This window comes from Durio zibethinus, chromosome 27, assembly GCF_047325235.1.
Source record: "Durio zibethinus cultivar Kanyao isolate XHJ-2024 chromosome 27, ASM4732523v1, whole genome shotgun sequence".
NCBI classification, from domain to species: Eukaryota; Viridiplantae; Streptophyta; class Magnoliopsida; order Malvales; family Malvaceae; genus Durio; species Durio zibethinus.
Window position 1 is genome coordinate 12,708,613 of NC_143188.1, and position 18,584 is coordinate 12,727,196.

Consider the following 18,584-nt stretch of genomic DNA (forward strand, 5'->3'; position numbering starts at 1 on the left):
TTTACCACTTTTAATTGGTCATAACATTTTCAAATATATGATAAATTCAAACTTTACTTATAGGACCAATATGCCTATGTACAATTGGAGTCCATAGTATATTTAACTCCAATTTTAAATGCTTTCACAATGATATTGTGAACATAACATTTTCAAATATATGATAAATTCAAACTTTACTTATAGGACCAATATGCCTATGTACAATTGGAGTCCATAGTATATTTAACTCCAATTTTAAATGCTTTCACAATGATTTTGTGACCAATATGCTCATATCTAGATCACTATATCAATGCAAGTCATGAAACATGAATCCAAAGAATCATTTTCATAAAATAGTATAAACAATAACTATAATATGAGTTCTACTTATATTTATGCAAAAATTTGTGATGAATTTGCATTGGTTAAATCATTGGTTGGCTAACTCTAAGACTTATGGCTTTTACAAACCAATATTATTATCTAAGCCCATGTATTAATATGATTTATAACTAGCTATATCTTTGCCATTGTCATGAAACTATTGAAAACCTCGAAAATTTGTTCACCTTTTATTTAACAGCATGTAAAAAGCCAATTTTTTTTTTTAGTACAAGAGGCAAATATATTTTTATTATCTATAACCAATAATGTATTAATTGGATGATGGCATTCTATCTCTGTAGTCCATATCTTTCTTATATGTATATGAAAGAAAATTCTATCCAATTCAGTTCATTTTTGTAATGTATGGCAAATTGTACCAATGTTCTCCATGCCATCACATAATGGAATTAAACACATGCATGTATTGGTGCTTTGGAACATTAAATTTGCATTTTGTAATTTATAAATATGCCTAATTAGACATTGATAAGCATCCTTCAAAATGCTAATAACCAACAAATGCTTCAATATTTTTTAATCACATGCCTTTTCATTTAATCAATATCCCATATGAGAAAAGCAACAATGCTTTTTTGTAACAATTGATTAACTCTTTGATAGTTATTTATGATTTTCACTTTGTGATTGTTCACTAAAATTTTATTTTGTAAATCACATCTAGTGTAATACACCCAACAAGCAAAATATATATCACACCGTTCATGTTTGTGATAATAACAATTATTTGGTTTATTACCTACTAATTAATCCATGAAACAACATATCTTAATAATAATTATTAACATATATCAATTTAATTTTAATTGATTTTCATGAAAATTGGACACTAATCAAAATTTGAACCAATAATAAATTTAAAAAATATATATCAATATTTGATTTATAAATGGCCAACAAAGATAGAACTATACAAATAGCTTAACTCAACATATTATCTCAATTTTAGTACCATGATTTAATAATAAAGGTAATCTTGTAGCCAAATCTTATTTTTGCATATATTCTTTACTTGCATCTAATTTCTTATGGTAAATTCCTTTGCACATTTCTAATTATTTTCATAAAAACCATGGGACAATTTGCCTGCTTTATGTATAACCAAGATATGACAATTAAATAATCAACCATTCTGTTAGAACCCAATTTAATTCATTACTTGATAACAAGTGATAATTCTTTTGGTTATAAATCAATTCGTATCTTTCTCTTTTATGTTTTCAAGCTATTTCCCATCCCAGTCTTTATAATCATTGATTTATCAAATAAACATAATACAATTCAGTAAACACAATCGTGGAGTCAATTTTAGTATATGCATAAACTTATATAATGTAATCAATATTTTATATATTATGTTTTGACTTTATACACTAAAGAAATAAATTGTTAACGTATTTATCTTATTTAATCAATTTTTTTACCAACAATTATACAAAAAATAAAATACATATCTCTAATGAAGATCTTAATTTATGAAAATTAATATTTTCGTCCATAGAATCATTAATCTTTTGACACCTTGAGTCTTCTCTAATATTGATCTCCAAGCCATGCCAATTTCTTTTTCTTGTATCTTTTCCATGCAAAATATAAAATTTTCATAATTGTCTTTAAAATGTTAGAAAAATAAATAAAAGAAGAGAAATAATAGAAAAAATTTTGACTTTGAGGCATGAAGAACATTTTTCTAACGGTCATTTTGCCTTTAAGATACAACAAAGTCTCAAACTCGCCAATCAAAAGCAATAAAAATGGTTATATCAAAATATTTATTTATAATAAATGAACATACATAAATTTCTATTTAGATGGTTATGACTTTTTGTATAATCATGACCTTTATAAATAATAATTTATTTATATTTAAATAGTTATGACATTTGTTATATGATACTTATTTCTGTCAAACATAATTATTTAAAAAATATATATAATTAATATAAAATTAATTTTATTTATTAATAATTAAATTTTTTTATCCAATATAAAATGCACCACATTTTAAACTATCCGCACTATTACCATTTGATTTAAGTTTGTGAAACACGGTTATTAATCTTGGGAAACAAAATGTATCTTTCCGCATAGCTTGTAGGTTTCTGAGCATAGTATTGTGCGTGAACTTGAAAGTACTGAATAACCTCAATGTTTGATTGGTGAGAATAAATGAATAGCAGAGGTGTATTCTTGTATTTAGTTGGTTGAAAAGCTATTAAAAAAGAGTTGGATAACAACAAAATAACTATTGTGAAGCTACATATAGTTATACTTATTTGTTTCAATTTCACGTATTGCAGGCCTATTTTTTACATACCTAGGGTTATATCTAATGAACGGGCATGGTCAACCTGCACTCCTCTATCTTGTTACTTGTACGTTAGATAACAAAGTTCAGAATTCCACCTGGATATAGGCTACTTCGGGCTGGCTCGTCAGAAAAATCTCATGTACTCTCTCATTGTTCCTCTTTTTCCCCTTCCCTTTCTCCCTTTCGATTTTTCTTTCCTTTTCCAGGAGTTGCTGTCATATTAGGTTTGGTTAGACGAGAGCTCAAAGGCTTTGGAACTACGGCCCCACGTCATCTTCCATGACAAATACCTCTGAAGAAGCTTGAAGTGGGGAATTTCCTTTAAAAAGGGAATGCTGATCACGTGAAGCTAATCGTGTAAATAGATGCGTTCCCTGTAACCTATACGAGGAGTACAGGGTTCAAGAAAAGGCAGTTTGATCTTTTAGAGGCAACTTGCCTCTCAAATCTACAGTCCTGTCTCTTGTATTGTATCTATCTTGTGACTAGGGCTCGATTCTTACCACCACATTGCTGCTAATGTTTTAATATTCTGGAATGTGATACAGACCTGTCATTTTTGTTTGTGCAGAAGTTATGGGCAGGCAGATACATATAACTTCAAACTGTAACGTACTTTTTCTACTTTTATTATTCAAATTTAACTGATGCCAATGCCATTGAAATGGATTGTTGTACAAAGTTTTGATAAGAGAACTATAATTATGTTATTTTCACTTCTATTCCAATTCAGTTATTATTTTTATATTTAGTTTTCGCTCAATAATACCTAGGATGCCATGGAATTGAATTATTGAGGTCAAACTAAACTTCAAATAATACACATCATGATTTTTTTTTTTTCGCAAAGAAAAAATTTTTCCAAGTCATGGAATTGAATTATTTTTCCAAAAAGCAGTCGTCCCTAATTTGTTTATTTTATCGGTAACAAATTTTTAGTGACAAACTATTTTCAATTACAATAATTTTCTTATAATGATGATTTGTAATTATGATTTAATTGTGAAGAAATTTAAACCTTCATAATAATAATTATTATAGTAGTTATCATAATTATTATATAATAATGATAAAATAATAATACATCAAAATTGCTTACGATAATAGTATCACATAAATTTTGTCATAATAAATTTAATATTTGCAATAAAATTACTCATGATCACAAGAAAATCCTCACTAAAAACCTGTTCAAAATTTGAAAGAGAATATGAAAAGAGTCCAAAGAAAACAATATGGAGGGACTATATAAAGGAGGGTTATATAATGGACGAGAAAAAAAAAAAAAAACACAAACAATGTAAGTATATTTATTGCCAAAAATGAAAATTTCATGAAACAATAAGGGGCAGAAAGGAACTTGAAAGTAGTTTTAACTTGAGCAATAACCACATCGAATCCTTGAATTAATGCCCCTTTTATTTCATGATTCTCATATGGAAATAGAAATGAAACAGTTGCATTTTACATTTTAATTAATTTTATGGCAGTAGCAGGCTTGTCGTTAGGAGTATGTATGGTTTCCTTTATTTGAGAACGTAGTTAACAATGACACAAACAAGGAGCAGACCAGGAAAGAGGGTTAGGCCAAGGTAATAAGTGGCTTGAGCAAACCCCTTGGAAGATTGTAATACTGCGTAAGTGCCTACGTCGAAAGCACTCACCATTCCTACCGTCGCAAAATAAGTTAAGATATGTGCCAGTGTAATCATGAGATATCGGCGCTCAACTCGCGTTGTTTTCACGAACACCAAGAAAAAATGAATTAGGATGGCTACAAGAGAGGAAACAAATGAGAGGGTATCTGTTATAATGAAGATTTTGAAAGCTGGGTCACGAATCAAGGTTGCACTCCCTTGCTCATCACTCTTGTATCCACCAGGTACTGTGAATCCTGCGGCGAATGTTACGGTTGCTACAAGCGATGCCACCAGTAAATGGGTCTTTCTTTCTTTTTCCAGACTTTCATTGATGGAGACATCATCCTCATCCTTCACCTCTCTTCTGAAGTTGTAGTGAACCCGCATCCCTTCCACTTCTGCATTATCACCAATGTCATTTAACAATTGGCGAATATGTATCTGCAACGATAATCGTCGATTTAAGGAATGATTAGCATTTATCAGTCTATGAGTAAAATTCACGGGTACTTCACAATTTCGTCAATCAACAAGTAGAATATTAAAAAAATGTTCATGCAAACATCACCTGTAATTAGCCCATGTAATATTAATACAAACACGTGACAGGATCTACACGTGGGCCACATGCATGTTTTAAATTTATTAAGTGAGATTTATCTCACTTGCAGAGTTTTTTCCCAAGCTAATGCATCTATAATCTTATTATCTTAATTGCAATACTATTAAACTTTATTCCCAAAATCAGGTATTGTTGCACAAGTGGATTACACGTCAGCTTAATTTCACGTTATTCTTCTTCTCCAATCCTCCCCTTCTCTGACTCCTTGCAACTCTGGTTGACTCTTTCATTTTTTACTTTTTTTTTTTACAACAAAAAAGACATTGGCTAGAGATGAAAAAAGTCTTTAAAAATAAAATACTGAAAAAGAAAACCGAAAAAAATGTGAATAAAAAATAATTCAAGGAATTATAACGTGATCTTGAATATTTTGCAGCTGTCCTTGCAAACCCAGCAACTCCTATAAGAATGGATAATTATCCTTCATAATAAAAAGATATCCCGAGAAGTTTCAAGTAAGAAAAGTGCTAATTGGATAGGATCTTTTTGATTACAAGATTTTTGGATGGTAATGAAAGTATGATATCAGTATTCACCAAATTCTTTGTCCATTAACTCCAACCAGAAAAATGCTTTTCAAATTTTATTCTATAAACTTTCTCGTCTCAAAATTTTTTTCATTCTTTTATTTTGTTTAATTTTTTGGTTCTAGTTTTGAATTTGCTTTTTCTCTCTTATATTTTGTTTGTGGGTTTTTGTATCTAGAAATTTCTTATATTTTGCTGGTTTTAGGTGAGCCATGAGATCATTTCCTTTTCTTACCTCTTCTTTACATCTCTCTTTAAATTTAATTTTCGATTTTAGATGAAGGATTATAAATAATATTTTAATATTTTTTTATATATTTTTTATATTCATACTAAACTCTATCAATATATCAATTTAAATTTTTTATTAAATTATTAAAAAAAAAACTTAACAAATTTCATGGAAAATATTTTATATAAGTTTTCTCCGTCCCATGAGTAGACAAGTGATACTTGTCTGTATATTTTGATTGATTGTTGACTAACAAAAAGATAAACCACAAACTTTTCTAAAAAAATTTTCATGGAAAATCTATTTTTTATCATGTATAAAAATGATACAACTTATATATACATATATATATATATATAAGAAGTTCATGAACTAATGGTGAATTTTACTTAATCTATATATTGGTGGAGTTTTTCAACTAGATAAACAAAATTAAAAACCTTTGTTGTAACATTTTCTCATTTTTTAAACTTTATTTCTACACAATCTTTTCATTAAATATTTACATTTCATTATTTGTTAGTATAATATTTGTCTTTAATGTGACATCCTAATAATTAAAATTTAAGACTTCATTTTAAAAGTCTCGAATTAGAATTTTGGGACAGGAAAAGTGAGATTTATGATATGAGAGAGTCACCTTTCATTAGGATAATAATAGTTCGAATCAAATTTAATTCGACTTTTTTTAATAATACATAGTATTATAAATTTTTAAATTTTGATTTAAATTCTAACCAATTTTTTTAACTGATTTGATTTCAACTAAATAATAAAAAAAAACTATTTCAATCGAGTCAAACACTACAAATTTGAATTAATTTTTTATTTTTTTGGTTTTTTTCTCATCCCTACCTTTCATTATGTATTCCATTTTTCCCTTTTTTACAATGATTTCTTTTTTATATTTCATTTCCTAATTTTGATTATTTGTTATTATTAAAATTATTTATTTATTACTATGGCTGAATTGATAAATGTTGTCTTTAATTCTTCTGTCTATGAAAATAAAATAAATGAAAAGAAAATCAAGAAAAATTATTACTATACTTTAAATTAATATTTTTCACTCGTTTTGTTTTGCATTGTTTCTTTTATATTTCATTTCCTAATTTTGACTATTTATTATTTAAATTACTTATTTATTATTATTGTTTTTTCATTATGGTATTTATTATTATGGTTGAATTGATTCTAAAAAACTTATTGAAATAATAAATTTGTATTCTTTCTTCTATACAAGAAAATTAAACTAAATGAAAAGAAAATCGAGAAAAGTTAGATAATTTAATTTTCTTTAATTTTTTTGGCAATTTTTATGAAACTGTTTATCCCTAAAATGATAAAAAAAAAAAAGAGAAAATATAAAATGAAAATATTTGCAAAAAATAGATAAATGAAAAGAAATTAAAAAAATGAAAATGAAATTGGAAAAAATCTCGTGGGATCCTTTCAATATATTGTATAGATTAGTAAAGGAAACAATAAATTAGGAATCTATTTAAGGAGACACATGCATGTTATTGTTAATTATCTAAACTTTCTAATAGTAGTTAGAGTTTAATATTTTCCTATCAGTAATTAAAAACTTTGCTTATAGTAGTCCACTTTTAAAGACTAATAAAATGTAAAATTATGTACTTAATAAAATACTCATCTAATCTCAATTTTTTATCCATCTTTTCTTTTTTAATACCCAAAAAAATCTAAAATCATTTTTTAACATATAAAGACTTAAAATTTTGTTTTATAGAATAAATAGTTCTCGTTATACTTCAAATTCGATTCCAATATTTTCAAAAGTCACTTTTCAATCATGATATTTGTAAAGCTATAATGCTTTGGTCCTTTTATCAGTCTTAAATCATTTCAGACGTTAAATATCTACTGGCATCATGTGCCTTGACACTTGACATCAGTTGGGCTGTACGAAATTGATGACTTGAATTTTTTTAGAAAAAGAAAAAGAAAATATTAAATACGTCGAAATCAATAATTATTTTGTGAAGTTGAAAAAAAAAATTTGAAAAGGAGAGAATATTAAAAATTAAGCAGGGTAAAGCTTTATACCTTCTTTCGTGTCATTTGGTCGGAAAATTGCCAGGACTTCCATCCTCTTACTTGAAGTTCACGATCTAGAAGAAAAGAATTAAAAGAAAACCAGCCAAAGAGCTGACGAGCAGGCCCCGCGAAGTAGATATGGATAGGCGTGTACCCATTAGCATCCTTTTCATGAAAAAGATTTCTATTTGTGAAATCATTAATCTTGTAATCAACTAAGAATCTCTTAAGTTTTTTGGGAGGTACTGCAACGACAGCAAAGTGAAGAAAATTCCAGCCTCTTTTGTCCACCATACCGCAGCAACCTGGACAATTGGAGATAATTTCTTCCATTATCCCTTGCTCGCCTTGCCAAGCCGCCATATGAAGAGCCGACATCCCTCTCTCTTTTTCACTTATATAAGCAGCAGATGCATCTTTTTCCAACAAAACTTTGGCAATTGAACGTCTACCGAAATGCGCAGCATAGTGGAGTGGAGTCCGCCTATTGTCATCGGTTTGTTTGGTTAGTTGCATTTTTACCTCTATTAGTTTCCTTACTGTCTCTGTCATTACCAAAACACAAAAAGATCAAAAAGTTCAAAAACAGCAGTACATGTGAATTTATTTAATTTTGAAAAATAAATGACAAAGACCATGCATTTGTTTTGTTTTATTTTCCTTGTTTGGCCAGGGGAAGAAACAGAACATGCATTATTTAGAATGATGAGGAAGATTATCCCATTGGCAGAAAAAGCAACGAGAACAGCCATTGAGTTAATTATCCCAAAACAACAACAATAACACAAAATAATGAGCTGATCACTTACTTTCATTGCCGGCCAGGACTGCTGCATGCAAAGCTGTTTTACCATTGGGGCTGCCATAAACCTTTGATTCGCAATTATCTAATATCTCAGCAACCAAACATTGATATCCTCCCTTGGCAGCTAAGTAGAGTGGAGTCTCACCGCTTGTATTAGCGGAGAAAGCAAAACCAGGATCTTCTTTGACCAATAGTCGCAAAACATCAAGATGACCATATCGAGTGGCCCCATGGAAAGCTGTATTTTCTTCCTCATCCATCATTCTCAGCATCTGCGTCGCCCTGGCTGCTTCCAACCCTCTCTCCGGGTCTTCATGTAGCACTACATTGGCACGTTCAATAAGTACTTTGACTATGACAGAATGCCCTTGTCTCGCCGCAATGTGCAATGGGATTTCCCAGTTGGCATTGCGTTGCAGTAGCAGAGATGGGTACTTGTCGACAAGTTGCTCCACAAAGTTAATGGAGAACTTTCTTTCAAATACCCTTTTCTGAAAACACAGACACCGTTTGACTGCCTTTCGTCCTCCAGTTCTGCAGTAAATATGAAGCACAGTGTTTCGGCTTCCGTCAACCAGGCAACGAAGATCACCTTGGTACTTAATAAACAGTTCCGTGTCACCATCCTCTGCAGCTTTGAACAAATCATGGTTCATGTAGGTGATAGCCTCAACTTGCACAGGCCATTCAGAGGGAATGGATGAGCTAATTGAGGGATTCAGCTGCATCATTATAATTAATTTGACTAATATTTAAGGCTCTCTTATCCGAAGTAATTAAGCCAACGCAGGTAGTCACAGTATTTTCCTGAACCAAATCATGAACTTCTCTTGCCCTTTTATATATCTTCATCATTCTTTACTCTCATTTCATTCATTGTGCTTTGGTTATCACTCTAATCTTTATTCGATCAATAAACTTCACTATTAAAAAAGATAATACCTTTGCATTTATTGGTTAGTACGGACACAATCATTTTCTCTTTAGTTAAATACTTTATTCTAATAATCTTTATCCCATGAATTACCTTGCCGATTAGGTTATATCATATACTATCTAGCTTGTATAGTTTTCCTTAGACCATGTGAATCACGTTGAAAGAATAGTATGTCTTTAAAGTGTAAAATTGTTATTTACCAAAAAATTCAGAGTTAAACTCTGATAATTTGTATAATCATTTTTAAAAAATAACATTTAGTAAGTTTGGGTTTCGTATTTCACTTGTAACCCCTTCCCTTATCCAATATTATTTACCAAATATGTTTTATATTTTCAAAATTCAACAAAACAAAATAAATAAAAACAGAATTTAAAAAAAAAAACAAAAAACAATTTTAAACGGTCCAAAAATTTGCCAATTATACAAGATTTTCCTTGACTATAAATGTTATTTTTGGTAATACTATATTAACTACTTTTTCTTGTCAAGTAGCTAGCTAGGTAGCATAGCATGCATTCAATTGATCATGGTTTTCAAAGCTCAATTTGTTATTTTACTTTATTTATAAATATTTATTTATTTATTTATTTATTTATGGTGTTGTGCATCTATATAAATAAATTACTATAGTAGAATTGCTTATGGGTTGGGTCGGGCTTAGTTTGGGCCGAGCTTATGTATGTGTTCTAGCATTTTAAGCAAGTTAAGGTTCGGCTTGACTTGATTTTTTGGGCATTATTTTCTATCAAATCTCATTCCTACATGTAATAATAAAGCACAAACCCGCCCAAAGCACTAATATTTAAAATTAAAAAAATAATTTTAAATTTTTTTTGTAAATTATTAATTTAACTAATTTATTTAATTTTAATTAAATTTATGAGTTATTTAGGCTTGGATCCAATTTAATTTTATTGAATATAATTTAAAATTAAATCATTATTTTTAATGTTTTACATAAAGAAAAAATTGAGTTTTATCCTATTATAAGTAATAAAGCAAATGGGCATTATCCATTATAAAAAATAAAGCAGATGGACCTTATCTTATTATAATAAAAATATATATTTTTTAATTTTCGAGCCAGACCTGACCAATCTTGGGCCTTAAATGGTGAAACCCAAGCTCGGTCTTTTTTTTTTTATCGAACCTCATTTGTTATTCAGATCCTTTTAATAGGCTTAATATTTATATCTAAGCACTTTAAAATTTTAGGTAGGCTTTCAAGTTCAAGCGGACAGCCTAACCCTTGAACAGGACTATTCTATGGACACTACAAAAGTAAAATTTAGACTTGTTCCTATTGCATGAAGTGAGCTTCTAAGATAGATATATTTCATCTATCATCTATATATAAAAGTATGAACTCCAACAATGCTAAAAGTGATTAATTTAAATACTCCTATAAATGTTTAAATTAACAAATTTATCTTTAAATACCTAACTTTTGTTAATTTGTTTAAATTTAATTTAAATCAATTAAAATTAAAAATAAAGTTTATGTGAAAATAAATTTTTTAAAATTTTAAAATTTTAATTTCAAAAATATTAAAAGTGATTGACTCAAAATACCCTTAGTAATTTCTTTTATAAATTTTAATTTAAATGAATATTTTATTAGTAGACTTATTTTTTATAATAAAACTCAAAATGTGCTAAAAGTGATTAACTAAAATACCCTTAATAAAATTTAATTCCAAAAGTCTTAAAAATGATTGATTAAAACACCATTATTAATTTTTTTTTATAAATTTTGATATAAATGAATTTTCTTTTTTATTATTAAACCCCTTTTTTTTTACAATTAGAGTCATATTAAAAAACAAAATATGATTTTTATATCAAATAAAAATATAAATATAAAGAGATCAAAACTAGTTAGTGTGCATATCTGTAATTTATGGAGTTTTTTCTTTATTGTTGTAAAAACAATTGGGTATGTAGTTTATGTTAATAAATATTAAAGATAATCATAATTAAGTCATTAAAGTAATTTTTTCTATTTTTTACCTTTCAATTTTTTGCTTAATTGATTTGCTAACTATATGTGTATGTTAATGATTTTATTATTTGTATATTTTATGACTTGAACATTCTATCATTGATAACATAATTAAATATTTTTAATCCACTGAAATAATTCTTTGATATATATCATTTTTATAGTTTAGTCTGATCTCTATAATTAATTTCTCTGTTGTATTTTTTCTTTAGAATTTTGTAATTGTTATTTCCAAAAACAAAAACTAATATTAGATCAAATGCAAATTAATTGCACACCTTCCTTCCCCCAATAATTAGCAATATGCAATTCATTAAATAGTTCAATTTGACTTCCCACCTGTAGAATTAGGAAATTCAAGAAGTGATAGAGCTATTAGTAGCTCATACCCAAATTACCATAAGAGTTGTTTATCTTAACTAATTTTAACGCTCTTTTGTTCAATCTAATTAAGCCAAGGTAGGTAGTTATAGTATTTTCCTGAACCAAATCATTGAGTCCTCTTTAGGGGTGTAATTGAGGTGAGCCAATATAGTGTCAAGCTAGAGTTCAATTCAAAAATTGAAACTCGAAATCAGCTTAAGCTTGATCGAGTTCTATTTTTCAAGCTTGAGTTTGACTATAGATAAAACTCAAACTAAGCTCAAGCTCACTTGATTAAACTCGAATGATAATAAAAAATTTTCAAATTTGTTTAATATAAACATAAGAGTGCTTACATCTTACCAAGAAATTACCCCATTTGAACTTTCATTCACTTGTATTTGTAAAATTGCTTCATCATTTGGAACTACCTCTTGAAAAACCTGTCCTATCTATTCTATTCGCATATTCCTTCTTTATAAAATTACTCATCCACAAAACTAAAAAATCTATTAATTTATTGTATCATTTTCAAAATCATAAATTAAATTCAATAAATCACCCCAAATTCCCAACCTGCATGATATGATCTTTATAGTCACCAACATTAAAATTAATGAACTTGAACTTGATTCTCGATCATATAAGCCCTATTAACTCAAAAATAATCCAAATCTCAACATTTATTCAAAAAATAACCAAGACAAATGAGGGGTGGTGGAGAAAAAAACCCAAATTTCAATATTTATTAAAAAAAAACCAAGACAAATGAGAGCGTTAGAGAAAAAGTAATTTTCTATACCTAGAATATTCAACGGAAGAGCATTCATCATGAAGTTTGAAGTTTGGAGTTAGAGGTCCATCTTGATTATGGAGTTTTCAACTTTTTCAACTTGAGCATGAATCTCATGATGTTATTTTCCACCAAGTAGCTTTAGTCCTTTTGATTATTAGTTGTCAGTGGTAGAGCAAGGATAGTGGCAGATCTTGATATATAATTTTGAAAGGGTCAACTAATAGTATATAATATACTTTATTTTATTTTTTACCTAAAGTATAGTTTATAATACTCATAAATATATATATATATATATGCAAACAATATACTAATAAAAACATGACAAGCTCATAAAATTATAAAACAAAAATATTACTATGACAACATTATACTTTTAACAATAAAATGATTTACAATTAACCTTTTGAATTACTAATTACACAATATATCAATGAATTATGGGAATTTTTTTTTAATAATTTAAAATTTAAATAAAAAAGAGTACAAATAAATCAACCATATTTAAACATTTTATCAAAACAAAAAACTAAATATTTTTTTTAAATGAATATGAAATTTTGAGACTAGGAGTTTGGTGTTTTTCTAGCATTTTTGTAAATTAGTTTCATATATATATATATATATATAAATGAAGAGAAGGAGTTGTAGTAAGCTAAATCTCTTTTTCCTTTCCTTAAATTTCCTTAACTTTGACCTTGTACTAAAAAAAAAAGGAAAAACACATTTGGTGCTTGGTTGAAAACTTAAATCTTGTTGAGAAAGTTGAAAAATTAATTTAACTTTTGTTAAATTCATTTTGATTGTAATTTAAAAATTGTGACAACACTCTTAATTTTATGAATTTACAAGTAATAATTGTTGGATATAATAAATAAACATATATCAATGTGATTTGAACATCTTTTAAATTACAATGCACAAAATTAATTTATAAAACACAAAAATAATAAAATTAGCACTTTTAGTTTGTAAGATCAATTTAAATGTATTTAATATAAATAAATATACATGCTAATAAGGGTTTAAAATTTTTGGAGGGGCAAGGCCCCTTTAGGCCATTATTATCAATTACCCTTGAGCAAGGAGTGAGCACAAGCGGTGGCTTTGGACGAACAATCGCCGTTGCCAGTGGAGGAGCAAGGAACCAAGGAATGACTGCTACTAGGTCTGTGTCTTGCTGTCTTGGGAGAGTGAGAGAGGGAAAGAGAAACATATGAGATTGATTTATGAGTGTTTAGGTTAGGTTAAGGTGTATGTGTATAAAAGGGTGAAATCATAACTTCATAAGTAAAATAATAAAAATATATTAAAATAAAAAAATTCGATTAGATTCACGAGCCACTCAAGATAAGTACTAAGATACTTGAATTCGGTTCGTTCGATAATTCGAGCTACTCGAGCTCGAGTTCAATTTGATAATGACTAAGCCAAATTCAATTTTTTTTAATCGAATTTGAATAACTTTTGAACAAATGTATTTTTTCGAATCATTTACACCCTTACTCCTCTTGCCTTTTTATAGATCTTCATTATTCTTTGCTCTTATTCCACTCATTGTGCCTTGTAGACACCCAATTTGGTCCAGGCCCGAATCAATTGGGCCTGGTCCAAATGGGTAGGCCCATTTTGTTTTTGTTTGTTTTTTTTTTAATTTTGTATTTTATATATTTTTTTCTTTGTATCTTATGTATTATTTATTTATTATTACTATTTATTAATATATATATTTATTTATTTTTATGTTAATATATAATTTATTATTACTTAACTATTTATATATTATTATATATACATATTTATTATTATTTATCTATTTACATATTATAATTTATCTATTATTTATTTTTATTTATCTGTTAATGTTTTTCATTTATCTGATTATTTTTTTAATTATCTATTAATATTTTTATTTGATTTTTATTTTTTTTTCTATTTTTTTTACTGAAATTGGAACATTTTTGGGACTCCTACCGTGAATAGGGATTCAATTAGAGTCCATATTGGATTCAATGATTGAATCTCAATCCAAGAAGGAGTTGGGATTGATCAGAAACTCTTCTGATCAATCCCTATAATAGACCCACGGATCAAAGGACTGAAGATACAAAAAAAAGAGATACTAGCTGAGAGAAAAAAAGGTAGACACAAAGAAGATTTAAAAGCTAAAAAGGTTTTGGTGCAATTAGAACCGCTCTAGGAATCGGTAGGAATTTTAGGAGAATTTTTTTATGAATTTTTTCTGGAAATTTTTGAAAAATTTTTAGATTCCGATTGAATTTTTCGATGAAGATTGAATTTTTCGGTGACTATTCCGGTCAAGTTTGAATTTTTGGGCCAACTTTCCAGTTTCCAGCTACCATTTCCAAAAACCGATCAGTTTTTTGATGAACTTTCGGTGAAAAACTTAGATTCCGACAAAATTTTCCAGAATCCGGTGGGCATTCAACTGGAGTTCTTCGAGGTTTAGAGAGAGGGGAGAGGAAAAGAAAGGAAGAGAGAAAAGAGAAAAAGGGATTCTAAGGAAAAAATCGACCTTTAGCCTTATATGCCCTCCCCAAAACGATGTCGTTTTTACGTTAGTAACCCAGAGGATCCACGCGTTTTGCCAAGATCCGACCCAACCTGAGCGCCAACCCGCTTTTGACCAGCGTACGACCTGTGTCTCCAAGCAGCTAGCCGAGCCGAGCCGATACTCCCGAGCCGCGTCTCCGAGCCGTTTTTCTTCCTCAAGCCGAGCCGTTCCCAGGTTTTTATTTATTTATTATTATTATTATTATTATTGTTATATTAGAATTGTTTAATATTCTTTTATTTTTATCTTTATTTTATTTTTATTTTACTTTTCTTTAGTTTTATTTTCATTTTTGTTTTATTTTATTATTTTATTTTCTTTAAATAAAATTCAAAAAAAATATTTTTGAGGAAAAGTTAAAAGTATCAATTTTCCTTAAAAATAAATTTTCAAAAAAAGTTTTTTTTGAAGAAAAGTTGAAAGTATCAATTTTCCTCGAAATTAAAGTTTTCAAAAAATATTTTTGGGGAAAAGTGAAAAGTATCAATTCTTCATGAAATTAAAGTTTTCTAAAAAATTATTTTGGGGAGAAGTTGAAAGTATCAATTTTTTCAGTACAAAAGCGATCGTTTTTCTTTTCCTTTTTTATTTCTTTGGATTTTATTTAATGTTAAATAATCCGACGTTGGAGCCTTTGCAAGTAAAACAGTAGTTTTCTACTCTTGAGGTGAGGAAATTTCTCAATTTTCTGCTAAAAGTATTAGAGTCAATTGAGAATAATTTTCAATAGTTAATTACTTGGTAAATTTTTAAGGCTTATTGGATAACACAAAATTAAGCTGGTACCATCTTTTGATGGGCGTTGTGAGGGCGCTATAACCTTCCTTACATGTAATCGAACTCCCAAACCCTATTCTGGTTAATAGACCCGAACCTATTCTTTTAGGATCCCTTAAACTTAAGTGTTTCTGGAAATGATAGATTCCTTAGGTGGCTAATCGCACCTAGATAAAAAAGATTGGTGGCGACTCCTTAAGTCAATGTCTAGCGATGGATCCCAGGATCTAAACGTTATGACAGCTTGGCGACTCCACTAGGGACACCTGAGAGTCAGGCCAACAAATAAATTTGTGTTATCCAAAAGCCTAATAAAATTGAACCTTTTTGTATATATATGTTATTATTCATTCATGTTTATTTACTTTATTAATTATGTCATTCATATGCATATGCATAACATGAGCTCTACACCCGAGCTCCATCCCTCTATGAGGGAGTAAAGTACCTATTTCTTTCGTGAGGTTTAATGCCTCCGCAGTGGCTAGCGAAATACTCCCACTCAAATTGAACATTTTTCGCTTGTAGCCTGTAATGGGTGAGGATTAGGGTGCCTTACTAGTCCGTGATGGACAATAATGTAAGGAACAATTTGGGAACCTTTAGACTTTAACCTCAAACCACATATAGAGAACCTTAAGAGTGCCTAACCTATCGATAGAGCCATCATTCTTCCCTTTTTAGAATTGACAAAAAGCATAGGATTCATTCCTCTTATTCTGTGTGATATTTTAATTTACTTAGTTATTTTTTTTTTCTGGGCATACTAACCTTTTCTCTCATTCTTTTGCATTGGTTCATGCTCATATCATAAAGTTGCATAAAGAACATTTGCTTGAAAGATGGTCTTCAACAAAAAATTTTTCATCGACTCCACTGAACGACTAGTTTGCTCTTCATCCGCATTAGCACCTTGTGAGACACCCAATGAAGTAAGGGCCCAGTCAGAAAAGATTCAACTGAAGATGAGGGATTGTTTACCAATCGGATATGATTCTACCTTGTCTCAAGAAACATCTATCATTTTCAAACAAAATAATTTAGAAGATTTGGTTGACATATGGAAGAAGATGAGTCCGTCAAGACAAGAGTAGTTTTGCCAGAGACACGATCATATAGCACACCTTCTAGCAGTAGTTGTTGATGATCAACTAATCAAAGCTACAGCATAATTCTGGGATCCTGCATACAAGTGTTTCATCTTTAAAGAAGTTGATATGACTCCCACCATCGAAGAATATTTGATTTTATTGGGTTTACACCTCAAGGCTCTTGATAAGATATATGTCAAAAAACACAAGTCAGGATTTCGTAAGGGTCTGGCTCAACTCATGGGGATAGACAAGGAAGTTATGGATTCTCATACAAAGAAGAAATAAGAACAGGTTTGCCTACCTTGGAATTTTTTTCATGAGTTTCTAGTGCAACATGCCAATGAAGAATGGGGGTTAGATATATTTACCTTAGCTATATACGGAATGGTGATTTTTCCAAAGGTTTTGGGTTATATTGAGATAGTGGTGGTTGACTTCTTCGAGAGTGTGATCAATGGTTGTAATCCTTCAACGGTAATATCAGCAGAGATTATCAGATCTTTGAGTTACTATCGTCGGAATAGAGGACGTTTTATAGGTTGTATATAGTTATTGTACTTATGGATGAAAAGCCATTTCGAATGGGGAAGAGGTGTTTTCTCGAAGCTTTATATCTGTAATCGAGCTTCGATCAAAGAATTCTGTGAAAGTGGGTGATCAAAATGAAAGTCTAAAAAGGAATGGATAACTTTCTGACAAAAGTTGACTAGTGTCGATGTAAGATGGTTAGCCCCATGGATGAATCGTGAACCTATCTTGTACCAATGTGGGGATAATATAGTGGTCCTACTTCTGGGTTTATGGGGAGCGATAAATTATGCACCACTCATAGTGAGAAGGCAGTTTAGGGCAGAACAGTTCATTCCTATGACTTATGGGCTTCATCAGTTAGATTTCTCTTACAGTGAGCCTAAAGCATTTCAGAGGATGAATGAGATGATTAAAGCATGGAAAAATCTTCGAAGAGTGAGTCCTGGATCATTTACTGATAAGGTCACTCCAGGGTACTTAGTTTGGAGAGCAAAACGAAGACAAGAAATGGTATTCACTTATGAAAGCTTTCAACCGCCAATAAAAGAAAAACTTGAAGAGACACCATAAGAATTAGAGCTTGCAACAAAAGAATTTGAGTCTAAAAAGGGTAAGTTAAAGCAAGAAATCCAGAAGCTTTAAGAAAAAAAAGACCAGTGGAAAGATAAAGGTAAAAGTCATGAAGCTAAAGTTCGTAAGATTGCTAGAGAACGTGATACAGCTATTAAAAACTTAGCAAAGCTACACCAAAAGCAGAAAAGGTTATGTGTGAGAGAAAGGGCCAAAGAGATAACCATTGTTGAGCTAACTGAAGAAAATGCAAGATTGAAGCAAGAGTATGCTGAATTGGAAGAAGAAAGTACCCAAGTACAGACAAAGAATAACATGCTAAATAGTTATCTGAGTAGGCTAAGGTAA

At 29.5% G+C, this 18,584-nt stretch overlaps 1 protein-coding gene across 1 annotated transcript; it reads right to left on the reverse strand.

The window, feature by feature from the left end:
* Nucleotides 1–4,227: 4,227 nt before the first annotated feature.
* Nucleotides 4,228–9,316, reverse strand: LOC149510945 (protein ACCELERATED CELL DEATH 6-like). The gene is made up of 3 exons (XM_089756342.1): nt 8,593–9,316; nt 7,793–8,328; nt 4,228–4,782 (listed from the first exon to the last, which is right to left on the reverse strand). The coding sequence occupies exons 1-3, from the start codon at nt 9,314–9,316 to the stop codon at nt 4,228–4,230; spliced, it is 1,815 nt and encodes a 604-aa protein (XP_089612468.1).
* Nucleotides 9,317–18,584: the final 9,268 nt, after the last annotated feature.